The sequence below is a fragment of the Phoenix dactylifera genome, chromosome 7 (genome assembly GCF_051530095.1).
Source record: "Phoenix dactylifera cultivar Ajwa chromosome 7, Ajwa_hap1_PhDact_Kaust_v1.1, whole genome shotgun sequence".
Classification (NCBI taxonomy): Eukaryota; Viridiplantae; Streptophyta; class Magnoliopsida; order Arecales; family Arecaceae; genus Phoenix; species Phoenix dactylifera.
Genome location: NC_143196.1, coordinates 29309117 through 29321917, shown reverse-complemented (window position 1 = coordinate 29321917; position 12801 = coordinate 29309117). Strand labels below are relative to the sequence as shown.

At 37.7% G+C, this 12801-nt stretch overlaps 1 protein-coding gene across 1 annotated transcript; it reads left to right on the top strand.

The window, feature by feature from the left end:
- Positions 1-2977: 2977 nt before the first annotated feature.
- Positions 2978-7488, top strand: LOC120109568 (shikimate kinase 3, chloroplastic-like). Its single transcript, XM_039123298.3, has 10 exons — positions 2978-3528; positions 4836-4882; positions 5029-5083; positions 5188-5260; positions 5400-5487; positions 5740-5822; positions 5941-6070; positions 6576-6654; positions 7052-7116; positions 7268-7488. The coding sequence occupies exons 1-10, from the start codon at positions 3309-3311 to the stop codon at positions 7337-7339; spliced, it is 912 nt and encodes a 303-aa protein (XP_038979226.1). The 5' UTR covers positions 2978-3308; the 3' UTR covers positions 7340-7488.
- Positions 7489-12801: the final 5313 nt, after the last annotated feature.

The following is a 12801-nucleotide window of genomic DNA, read 5'->3' as shown; positions in this document are numbered from 1 at the left end:
ATTCAACTAAGAAAGATAGTTTAATATTTTTTATTTTTTGAATAGAAAAATAATTTACTTTTTTCCTGACTTTAAATAGAGAAATAATTAGATTCTTATATAAAATGCTTTAGATAATTAGATGGCTGCTCCTTTCCTTTCTTCTAATACATGGTGTGCGAAGGTTGCGCTCCATCGCCCTGCTGTTTTATGGATTCAAACGTTCCCTAACTAAGACATTGGACTCATATCTAAATAGTGAAAGTGGCTAGCGTTTGGAAATATTTTGATCCTCTGTACTATTGAATTGGAGAGATCTAGGTATCCAATCACATCGATTCATCTATCTCACATGGATTTATGACCGGATATCATTAGTGTAACGCATGCAATGCCATTTCACACAACTAGGTGCGGCCTGCGCACTGCATAGTACTATGCATCCCTAGACAGCTGCCTATGAGGAGATAAACTGTTATCAAACAACACATGCTGTGCATAGCACGGCACATACTTGTGGAGTGTCTTGTTTGATGGGTATCCATCTTCTGATAGCGGCCATCCATGGCTGCATATCATCTATGTTGTTGCGCACGCACCACAGATGGTCCATGCTCCATCTCATGCATGCCACAAACACTATCTTTTTTTTTGTTTTTGATGTAAAATGAAGGAACTAAGATGCTTCCCCCAATTTTATTCAAAAAAGAGGACTATGAACAAGATCGCAAAATTAAAAAGAACGCAAAATGAATGCAGCAAACATCAATACAATGCTGAGATCTCAAGGCACCCTGATGGCCAGAAGGGATGCTGAAGCCATCCACAGGTTTTGACGCATGATGTCCATCTTCCTGGGTCATAAGTGCTTCCAACTCAAGAAAGCATGAAGAGTCTTCTGTAAGACGGTATAAATAGAGCTCTTCCTCTTCAGAAAAGTCCTTGCATTCCTTTCCTTCCAAATTTCTAACATAGGGTTGCGATCAATTGATTCCTCACTCTTTTAACTTCTTGGAATTCTGTCGTCTTTAATCCATCGAAAGAGCATGCATACTCTGACGGCTAACCTTTCAAATTGAGCTGAATTCTGAAGGTCCTCTAAAAGACTTTCAGTAAACAGGCATCTAAAACAGAGGTGATTTATAGACTCCAATCTGATTCCATACAAGGAGCTCACTTGCCATCTCTTTTAGCAGGCATTGATCCTGCATGCAATTTGTTCTTCAAGGCTGACCATAAAAAAAAGGAAAACAAATATTTTTTCTAGTGCAGCGGCCTTCCAAATAGATTTATAATAGGAAAAAATCAGACCTCCATTAGTAATGTAAGAAGTGAGCTTCCACATCATCCACCATCCATGAAGGTCTGACAATAGACAGCATACCCTGTGAAGGCACAAGCACTATCTTATCATGGCTGATTGCACAATAGACGAATGACTGCGATACGGTTCTCACTTCTCACATGAATCCAAACCGATCACATTGTCGCGTTGACGAGTCCATCTCGGCCAATCTTTTATTGCTCCAACGGCCGATGACTAGGTCAACTATGTACACCATACTGCAACCTCCGGCTTCACCATTTTCTCTACAAATACACGTATTTGCCACGTATGCTAACTCACGTGCCACCAAGTCCACTTAGTCCCAACCAGGCGCGTGACACTTGGTCCGAAGACTAGGAATTCGTATAGATAAATGTAAGGTTTGACGAGTTCATCCATCATTTTCTTTTTCTCCAAAGCACTTACTTTCTGAGAATTCGCGGAAACGCACACGCTCGAACATAGGGCCCACTCCCTGATTCCCACGTCCCAGCGAGAGGGTGCCCTTTTGGGTGTTTTAAATTAATTGCAGATTAGTAGAGCTCTTATTTCAGCACGGTCAAATCTCCCACCAAACTCCTTGTCCGACGAGGCATGGTTGTTGGATCCTCGTGTCTGGTGCTCCTTTCTTTCTCGAGTCCACCAAACCCCTAGATTTGCTGTGACTACATTGCCCTCATTCTTTTTCTGAAAAAAATCTAATCGTTAAATCTGCCTGCGGATCAAAAAATTTTCGCACATTCACCCTTAATATCTATCTAATTAACAAATAAATCTCTAATCAAAATATTGAAAACACTTTATTCATATTATTTGGTGAAAGACATTACCTTTAATGTACGATTATTCCTTTCTAATTAGGTTGCGATAATTATGCAATACTCTCCTATTATTTTAGGCTTTTTCTTTTGCTCTAGATGTTGCCTTGAGCTTCATAAATTGATAAGATTTTTATATATTTTGGATAGTTTATAATATTTTTTTTCTGCTTGTACTGGGTTTACTCTCTAAATGTCAGGAAAAGGTTATAGCATTTTAAAAATTTCTTCATCTTCCAGGACAATATTTGCTTTTATATTTAAGCAAATATCTAAATACTTTCTTTCTTTTCCATATATTAGAATTATAAAAGAACTTTTTGAAAAACCTATTATCTTATTAACATGTACCTGATACTATATAATATTTAAAATTATATTTTGATAAATAAAATATTTTTTTATATTTTATATGACATATATATATATAATGAAACATTCACAAGTGCATGCTAGCAAAATACAATATGTTATAATCTAAACATATTGTTTTTTAATTTTATTGGATGCATTCGTACTCGTAATATATAAATGGCCATTTTAGTAAAAAAAACTGTATAACATATTATAATATATATTATATGTAACATAATATTCATCACATAACCTTTTTTTTAAGAGAAAATATGTCTCTTTTTTTATGGATATCTTTTGATGCCAGAGATGGATTTATGAACAACTCTAATAATCCTAGGCTTCCTGTGTCCTGTGTCCATACAGAATTATCTCAAAAATTGTGTGCATATTTAAAAAATCCCAGCATTAAGAGGTCAAAACTAGCACTGTAGGAAGGAGGGTTAATTTGGTACTTTGAAATATATATTTTTTTAAAGAAATGCAACTGCTCGAACGCGTCAGGATCCCGGCAAGCCGACTATAAATATTTACCGACTCTCCACCGCCCCCGGCCCGGCCTCCCTCCCCCGCTACCCTGCGCCACCTCCGCCGCTTATCGTGCGCCGCCCCCGCCGGCGGCCTCCCCAAACCCGTGGGTTCCGAGATTCGCCATAAGGGCCTCGCCTCGATCCTTCCAATCACCCGCCGGTTCCAACCCTCCGGTCTCCTTCGATCGCGAAACAATGACGGATTTCCGGTTCTCCGATCGGCGGCGGAGCCTTTCGTGGTGATTTCTAGAGACAAGGGAGATCTTTCTGTTTGGCTTCGGTATCTTTTGAATTGGTTGAATGATGGAGGCGAGTGCGGCTCTCAGCTTCCAGTCCTGTCCTTGGATCGCTTTCGAGAGGACTGGGGGGAAAACCGGCGGTTTCTTGAGGTTTCCGAGTGGATTCTCGGAAGAGAGGAGGGTCCAGACGCTTAGATTGGGGGATTCCCGGAGGTGCCAATCTGCAGTTCGATCCAGGCACCAGGAGTTGAAGATTTCATGTTGTTATAAGAAATCCGGAGGTAATTTCTCGAGAAAGTTGCTTCCTTTTTTAACTATTATTTTGAATTATATGCATTGAAATAGGATTGTTTTTTTGATTGTCACGGGAAATTTCCATGTTTTCATGAGCTTTGGTGAATGTGAATAAAATAAATGTAGCTTTTTTTTTAATGCTTAGTCTGTCTTATTTGGATTAAGCTATGCTCTGACTTCGTCTAAACTCCTAGATTCGAATGTTTCTTTCTGTTATATATAAGCTGGATGTTTTTTAATTAGGGGTAAATACTGTGAAGATTGGAACGTTATACGTAGCATTACTATTTCTTATGTAGTAATTAAACAGATCTAAACTTCTAAGTTTTTCTAGAAGCAGATGCGAAGGATGTCGAAGAAACCTTCAACCCGGTGGGTGGATTTATGTCTCGCTTATTGTAAGAGAGAGGTTCTGTAAATAGTTCCGCGAGATTCTCCTGGGAAAAACATCATAACCTCACATAGGTTAGCTGTTTGCAAATAGTCCTGTTATATTCTCTTGGGCAGTTGAGTTAGATTTTTATCATGCTTTTGGTGTCTGTGACCATGGGGACAGTGAACTGTTGTGATGGTTATTTCGAACTCCTGATGGGTACATTTGGATCATAGTGCAATCATGCATTGAAATCTCTCTGTCATATCACTTATTGGTTGGTTCATTTGCAAGTTCGAACTTGCCGATGTTTGCTTGAGCTGTGCCACAAAAATGAAAACGTGATTTCCCATTGATCTATTTATCATCCGTGTTTGTTCAAAAAAATCAGATTATTGTGATCGGTCTCTTCATTATTAAGCTTATGTGCAGAAACGAGACTGCTCTGACCCTTCATATTTTTTTGTTAAATTATTTCGAAGAAAGCTAATTCTTTTCAACATATCGACCCACATATTTCTACCATCTGGTTATCCTATTTGGAACTATTACCCTGTGATTTGTTACTTATGAACTGACTGGGGCATATGGTTGATTTCAACTGTTAGCCGCATCAGATTTATTCCAGCTTCCCTACAAGAGTATAGAACTTTCTGCTTCTCTGTGTCTTACATAACAGGCCACTCCAATAAAAATGCTTGATATGACCTTATTGCTATTCTTATTCTCAATGACTTTATATGACATAAGATCACTACTATGATTGATGTATTTTGCTGAATTAAGATTTTCAATAACTGAAAATTAGCTTCTTCTGAGATATCTGTCATGGTACATGGTTATGGTTTTGTTGGTAATAAATATTCTATATTATCCTTTTCATAGCTAAGTTAATTTATATTGCATTTTAATGGCATGTAGGGTCGGAGAACTTTCATAACTCAGTTGATGAAGCCCTCATACTAAAGGTACGAAATCATTCTCAAGATGAATAGCAGTAAGTTTTTGTGGCTGGGGGAATAGCTATGTTAAGTTTTTGTGGCTGGGGGAATAGCTATGTTGTTGCATTGATTCTTTCACAGCATCATCTGATTCGGTGCTGGCATAATTGCAGAGAAAGTCGGAAGATGTTCTTCCTTACTTGAATGGACGGTGTCTATATCTAGTTGGTTAGTTTCCTTTTCCCACCCGTTGGGCAAGAAATGGTTGATATTGTAGCAGCGACAATTGTTGTATGCATTTTTGCAATGGTTGAGTATTTGGTTTTATGCAGGAATGATGGGATCCGGGAAGACCACAGTGGGAAAGATATTATCAGAAGTGTTAGGTTATTCTTTTTTTGACAGGTTAGTATTGTTAGTCATGATGTAGCATGAATGAATAGTTTTGCTTTGGAGGACTTCTCAGATGAATCTTGTAGAGCTTAGTTGTATGATGGCTTTTTTCCTAGGAGATAATAATCCTTCATGTTTGCTGGTGTTGCAGTGACAAATTGGTTGAGCAGGCTGTTGGAATATCTTCTGTTGCTCAGATTTTTAAGGAGCACAGTGAGGCTTTCTTCAGAGATAATGAGGTACCATTTTGGAAATTACGGCGATTAAACTGTGGACATGGTTCAAAATAAATTCTGATCTATGTTCTTTCATCTTGAATCTTCCAGGATATTTTGTAATTAGTAGATGATAGATTAATCTGCTACCTCCATTATGGAATAGCCGACGCAAATGAATGGGTCATTGTTTATTGTCAATATGCTTGTTTATATCTATAGTAGGAACAACAACTTTTCTAAGCTATTCCTTTTCTTTCTGTATTCATATCTTAGAGTAAAGTGCTTCGGGATTTGTCTTCAATGCGCCGTTTAGTTGTTGCAACTGGAGGTGGTGCTGTGATTCGACCAATTAACTGGTAATAGACTTGATTGAAAACATGTTATCTGTCTTACCTTCTCTGAAGCTATCTAAACTGGGTTCCTCTGAAAACAAAGAAAGAATATGAGTTGGGTGTTCCTACTTTGAATTGCCAGGAGATATATGAAAGAAGGAATAAGTGTTTGGTTAGACGTTCCTTTGGATGCTCTGGCGAGGCGGATTGCTGCTGTGGGGACTGATTCTCGCCCTCTTTTGCATCAAGAACCTGGTGATCCCTACACAAAGGTAGCCACCCTGCCATTTGAGGGGAGGGAAAAAACTACTTGTTGCACAATCACATAGATAGCCTATTTGTAGCAGTCATGGTTCCAAGGAGAGACCATTGAGTTCGAGGCAGGGATATATATGATGTTTATATTGGTTCACACTTCAGAGGCTCCATTCTTGCCCTTAACATGCAAGTTCTTTCTCTCATTGAAGGAATGTGTTTGAAATTCCAAGTCACATTTATTGTGGTCAACTAACCTGTGAGGATCCATGCGGCGTGTCCCACGTCGGCTGGGTACTGGGTAGATCTTGGGTACTCATATAGAGCCAAGGAATCAAAATAACATCTTCTGGCTAGCCTTTTTGGGTGAGGTTCTGAGTTGTGACATAACCAACCTGCTATCACGTAATGGTTGCCAGTCAACTATAAAGGACCGTGAACTAAGTTTGGGGAGTGTTAAAATGATTTATATTATGTGCAATCAATAGGTGGATGTATCATTTGACAGTTACATTGCTGCAGGCTTTTATGAAGCTGACCACACTCTCTGAAAAAAGGGGCAAGGCCTATGCCAATGCTGATGCAAGAGTTTGCCTAGAACGTATGTTTGAAAAATATGTTGGTTACATCTTCTCTCATCTATTTTCTTCTCCCCATTCGGGCCATGATTGAAATCTATAGTTCATTTTCAGTTAGGTTGATTATGGTGCTCTATATGCATCTTATATTTCTTTCTCTTTTCATTATACTTTCAAATGTTTTTCTTAATTCATCTATGTTGCATTCTCAGATCAAAGTTTATTGATATTTTCCACTTCCATTTCGTCTCATGGTTTGGGTTTTTACGTATACACTAGAAATACTACATTCTAGGGGGCTATTTGGATGTGCTCTTAGTCATTAAGTATACCTGTTGGCTTGATTGCTTATTTTATTCATTTCTTCAGGAACTCCTTGATGCAATTTACCAAACTACATTTTCTTTATCAATTGTGCAGATATAGCAAATAAACAGGGTCATGACGACGTTTCTGCACTCACGCCTACTGCTATCGCTATTGAGGTACCTAATCCTGGTTCTCATGTTTAAACCTTTTCACTTAAATCCTTTTTTTCCCCTGCATCCATTAACTGGTGTATTGGAGCTGGAAGCTCACAATATTGGATTGCTGGAAAAGAAAACTTCTGAGTAAACTTATCTTTCTGTTTGGCAGGCATTAATAAAGATTGAGTGTTTTCTTACGGAGAATGCGGCTGTTAGTAATCGTTCATACCTTCAGGGATGAAGGCCAGAGACGATCGTGGTTCTTGTACTGTATCTTGTACCATTTCACTTTTTGTTGATTTTAAGTATTTGTTCATTGAAATGTAGTATCTACACAGCCCAGCTTCTGTAAATGAACTGACATAGTAAAGGCCTTGAAATCTGAAAGAATCTCCAAAATCATTTCATCTCAGAAACCAGAAAAATGCTGAACAACTGCATAAATTTTTGGTAGTGCATTATATCTAGAATATCAATTAAACAATCCTGAGTCTAATTGACTGTTTAATTTGGCTTGTTTGTGATGTGCAATAACCATTGCCTTGACCTCATATTGGCTTTGTATAACTCAATTTCTTATAATTGTTAATATAATTTTGTATTCTGAAACAGTATTTTGTGTAATTTAAATTCCATTTGTTTTGTATATCGCGAACTATATGTGATCTTTCTCTTTAGCTTCTGATAAATTAAATTTATTGTGCTTTGAAGTCATGAATGAGTTCAGGTTTACGTGAATTGGGCTTGCCAGCTTTGCAAATAATAATTTTAGGTTCAAGTCTTGAATAGTGTATTCTCAAGCATTTGAATCCAGATAATTATATTTTAGATAGATCTTTCTTATTCTCTTAAAAAAGAAAAGTTTTTTTTCCCCGTTGAAGTAGGTTATAGATGAGTTTAGGTATGATGCTCTTCATCAAACACATTTATCAAAACATCTTGACCAATCTTTCTGAGTCAAAAGTGGCAGCCACCTAAATCAGTACTCCCCCTCGACAACCAACACGCAGGTCTAGTGTTACTAATATTTCTCTGTCATTAACAATCCAAATCTTTTTGCTAACTTGCAAACACTGTTCCATTCATTAGCCACAGGCATCACACATTCACACCTGCGACACTAAAGAATTTTTAAAAAACAAGCACTCTGTCTACTATGGCTTAAATGGAGAACGAGAATGTTGCTTCCACGTTGATGATTTCTGGTTTCTGGAATGGCATTGAAACGATGGCTATCAAAGAGCTACATTTTTTTCTTTTTGAAATGGACAAAAAATGTGATTCTTTAGCAGCTATTGTCGCAATGCTGAAAACCCTAGGGTAAATCCTCTAAAATCTTGCTTGCAGAAAATTTCTGAAAGTGTGTGACATTTGTACAATTTGGTTCCACATGCAAAAAAACTGAAATAATTGTATAATTTCCCCATAATTAAGATAAGAGGAAGCCCTTTTCCCTAAAAAATATTGACAAAATCCTATGACCTTGCAAATATTGATCCGTCCCTCCCACTGATTAGGGCTGCAAAAGAATTTATTTGACTTGCTGAAATTAATCCAAAGTTAATTCAGTACAACCCAATTGAAATTACTTTGGACTAGATTGGATTTCGGTAACTAAATTTTCAATCCAAGCCAAACCAATCTCAAACTAATATAATATATATTTTAATTAATATGATATATACTTATAAAAATTAACTTTTATTATATAATTAGTTAATATAGACAATACTGATCACTATATATGGTTGTCAATCAAATAAAATTTATTTTTGATAACGTCTACTATATTTTATTTTATTATATTGATGATGTAATTAAATAATCAACTTGTTAGAATTACTGTAAACCTGATTTAACTTAAAAATTCAATAGATTAATACAATTAATATACACCTCAATTTGATTATCCTTTTTTTTTATTTTTTTGATCTGATTCAAATTGTTGTGCTTGGCACGCAATTCAACCTCATGTGCTTGACCTGCTTGCCCCTCCCCCCATTAATCAAATACGGCCGGTACATACATAAAGCTACTCATAAATTTATCTATTTACCCTTTCCAACATATCACTAAAAAATATCAATAAAAATCACAACTGGTGTCCATAACATGGCTATGATCTCCTCTTCTCCTTCTTCTTCACAATTACATATATGAGGACTATGTAGATATATTATTAGTCCCACATTAGTTATTCACTGGCTAGATTTTAGATATTTATACAGAATCAAAGAATTCAAATAATACTTTCCGACTAGACATTTTAGGTGAGGTTCCGAGTTCTTACAAATAATATCAAAGCGAACTATATGGATTAGGGAATACTGCAGCATAAATCCATTAGAACTGACCACGAGTCGATTATGGTGCTTATGATTAGATTTAAATTTAAATAATACTTTTCGGCTAACTATTTTAAGTAAAGTTCTAAATTGTTTCAACATGCATGCCAATAACTCACTCTCTCTCGTACCACATGGCATCAATATTCTCAATTAGATACCCATAGATCACTCTCTCTGTCTTTCAAACCCCACAGCATCGATTATCCGCAATATCGTGAACTGTTCTCTTGTAAATCATTTTTTCTTTCTAGGCTAGCTCATTGCAGGAGTTATTTGCAAGAGGATGAATTTAAAAAAAGAACAAAGAGAAAAAAAATAATCCATGCAATTTTCAGCTACTCATAATTACATCATCCGTAGCCAACCTCTTCCCATACAAATCCACCTTAATTTTTTCTCCCCATTTACAAACCTTCCATTATTTATACAACATACATATCACAACAAAGATGAAACACGGTACGTACCAAAGAACTCGCACACAAGAGAAGCTAACTAGATCTTTTAGAATATTTTCTTAGTAGAAACTAGAGCTGACTATTAAACCTAACATACTGTCTCAAGGTACGTGCACTCCAAAGCCAAAAACCATACAAACTTCTCCTTTCTAACTTTCTTCATATGTACATACGTAGGAGGCAAACTTATTCTTAGGCTGTCTATGGTTCTCACGTTGCGAGCGGTGGTGACCTCTTTTTTGGGAGCGAGCACCTAATGTCATCCATGTTGGCGTTCGCCGGTAGCCGGAAGCGTCGCATGAAGCTCCCCACTGCATCTCCATCTGGTGCCACTTGTCCGTCTTGTCCTCCTCCTCCTTTACCCTCTCTCTCCATTAATCCTAAGCATGGTTCCATCCTCCACGGTGGGCCTTATTCATCTATTGTGGGCTATACTCCTTTTGGGCCTTGTTGGACCCTATTCATCTATTGTGGGCTATATTTATTTTGGGCCCTTTTCATTCATTGTTGGTCGTATTCTTTTGGGGCTTTATTCGGCTCTATTTATCCATCGTGGGCCATATTCATTTGGGCTCTGTTCATCCATTGTAGGCCGTATTCCTTTTGGGCCTTATTAGGCCCTGTTCATCCATTGTAGCCCCTGATGGGCCCAAGTCATCCATTGTGGGCCAATTCATTTATTTTGGACCAAAATAAAAAAAAAACGAAGAGAGAGAAGCAAACTTTTTTTTTCTCTACTTGACTCGTGGACTAGATACATTGATTGATCTAGGTCAACCTGGACTGAATAGGCCAAGCCTTTGATTGGACCTAACCAAGTGAATTGCGTCCGAAACTAAGTGGATCATGCTCGAAAGCTCAACTAGCCTTAGATCGTGTATCTATCTCTCTAAGCAAGCCCACATTCTGACTAAATCTAGCCCTTTTTCCTAATAATCATTTTTGTTATCATCATTGCATGTTCATTTTGTGAATCACACTTCTAGCCATATAATAATTTGACTCTAATTAAGGTTGATCATTATTTTTTGTGGATCAGTAGTCTATCATAATAATTGTATTGAATCTATTTTATTCCAAATATAAATAATTTTAATCGATCTTGTTGTGAATTGATCCCTGATTTGAAGTGAATTTGCATCAAAATGATAATTCCAATTTTAGATTTTAGTTAGTCACTTATCTAATCTTGTTAGTTTATATAAATTTTTTTATAATTAATCTAAATTTATCTACCACACTGATTTTGATCAGAAGTATAAGATCTTGAATTTAGATTACTTAATAAGATGAGCATCTAAATTTGAAAAGACTTTTTTTTTTTTTTTTTTGGGGGGGGGGGGGGGGGGGGTGGGGCCTGGATGTGAGAATAATGGGCTGAAGCCGGCAGACTACGACAGAGGACCGCTATCCTCTATTTTGAATCTCTCGAGCGAGTTGGGAGCTGAGGCGCCGTGGCCGCCGATTACGCTCGACTGCTGCGGGAATAACGACGGCGAGTCGTTCAAAATTTTCCAATAAAAACCCTCCTCCTCCTCCTCCGAGCCTCTTTTCCATCTCCTCGCTCTTACTCCTACTCCGGTGGCCGGCGTGCCACCCCGGCCAAGCACTACCACCCAAGATATCTCTCCCCTATTTTCCCCTGTTCCAAGATCCATTTTGTCGCCGGAAGCGCCGCCGCTGCCGCCGCCGGCCATCGGACCAAGCCTACCTCGGCCGAGATCCTTCTCCTCCGTCGACGTGCCGGTGAGCCTCCCTTCTCTCTGTTCTTCCATTTCTGGTTAAACCGAAGGGCGAAGATAGGATTGATGGCTGCGATATCTCTATCAGATGAAAAAATGTATACAAAGTTTAATAAAGTCTCCTAATGTTGGGGGTTGCTCTCCTATTATTTCTTTTCCATAGGTCAAGACTCGAGAGAAATAGAAATCGATGAAGCAAAGATGCATGGATAGAGTCGAGCTGGGGCATCTGGTTTTAATATTAGAATAGTAGAACTAAAAAGAAAAAGCTTGTTGTTTAATTAAATTCCTTTTTTTTTCTTAGTTACAATTCCAACCGTGTTTGACATGAAACAGATGAAATAATGCAATGTTTGAAACAAAGTTGGAAAAACTAAAACGTAAGCAATCAATGTAAGTGCTTGAAGTGTTTACCTTAGCATACAATGAAAATTGAAAATCCAAGTTCCTCCACCTCCTCCTTCTTGATATGTTTTTAAGAGCTTATCGAATGAATCAGCGTGGGATATACAAGACTACTTACTGTCAGATTGAATAACATGAAGTTAAGCTAAGCCCATCTGTACAGCATAATAGTTTCATTTTGTAAGGGCTCTTGCAAAACATAGATCGATATGATCCTTCCTGCCTTTGTTTAATCCCAATCTATATTAACGAACATAGTTAAAGACATAAAATCCAATTATATTGTGAGACGCTTTCCTGTTCCACTCTGTTATAGCTTGCTGAAAAGCTATTGATCGTGGCAGTGAGTTGCCGGTGAAAAGACCAATCAAGAAGCTGTAACGTAGGGTGTAACTGAGAAAGCAAAACAGAGGATCCCAGACTCTTCGCTAGTTAAAAAAATAATAGAGCAGATGACAGGAAAGAGAGAGAATGAAAAGAAAATGGTTAAGAAGGCCAGGAGCTTTTCCTTTGATTAGCTTCTTCTGTCTTCTTGTCCTTCCTCCCCTCCTAGCGAGCAGCCAAAAAGCCGGATAAGACCATTATCTCTAAAGAGAGCAGTTAATGCTGCAACGTGATCTTAGTCCGGGCGATAAAATACCGGTGGGAAGATAGGATTTACTCATACGATGTTCAGAGGGCACCGGGAAAGATGCTGAAAGTCTCAGGGGCTTCACAAAAAGGGAACTGAGAGAAGCTCATATTATAATT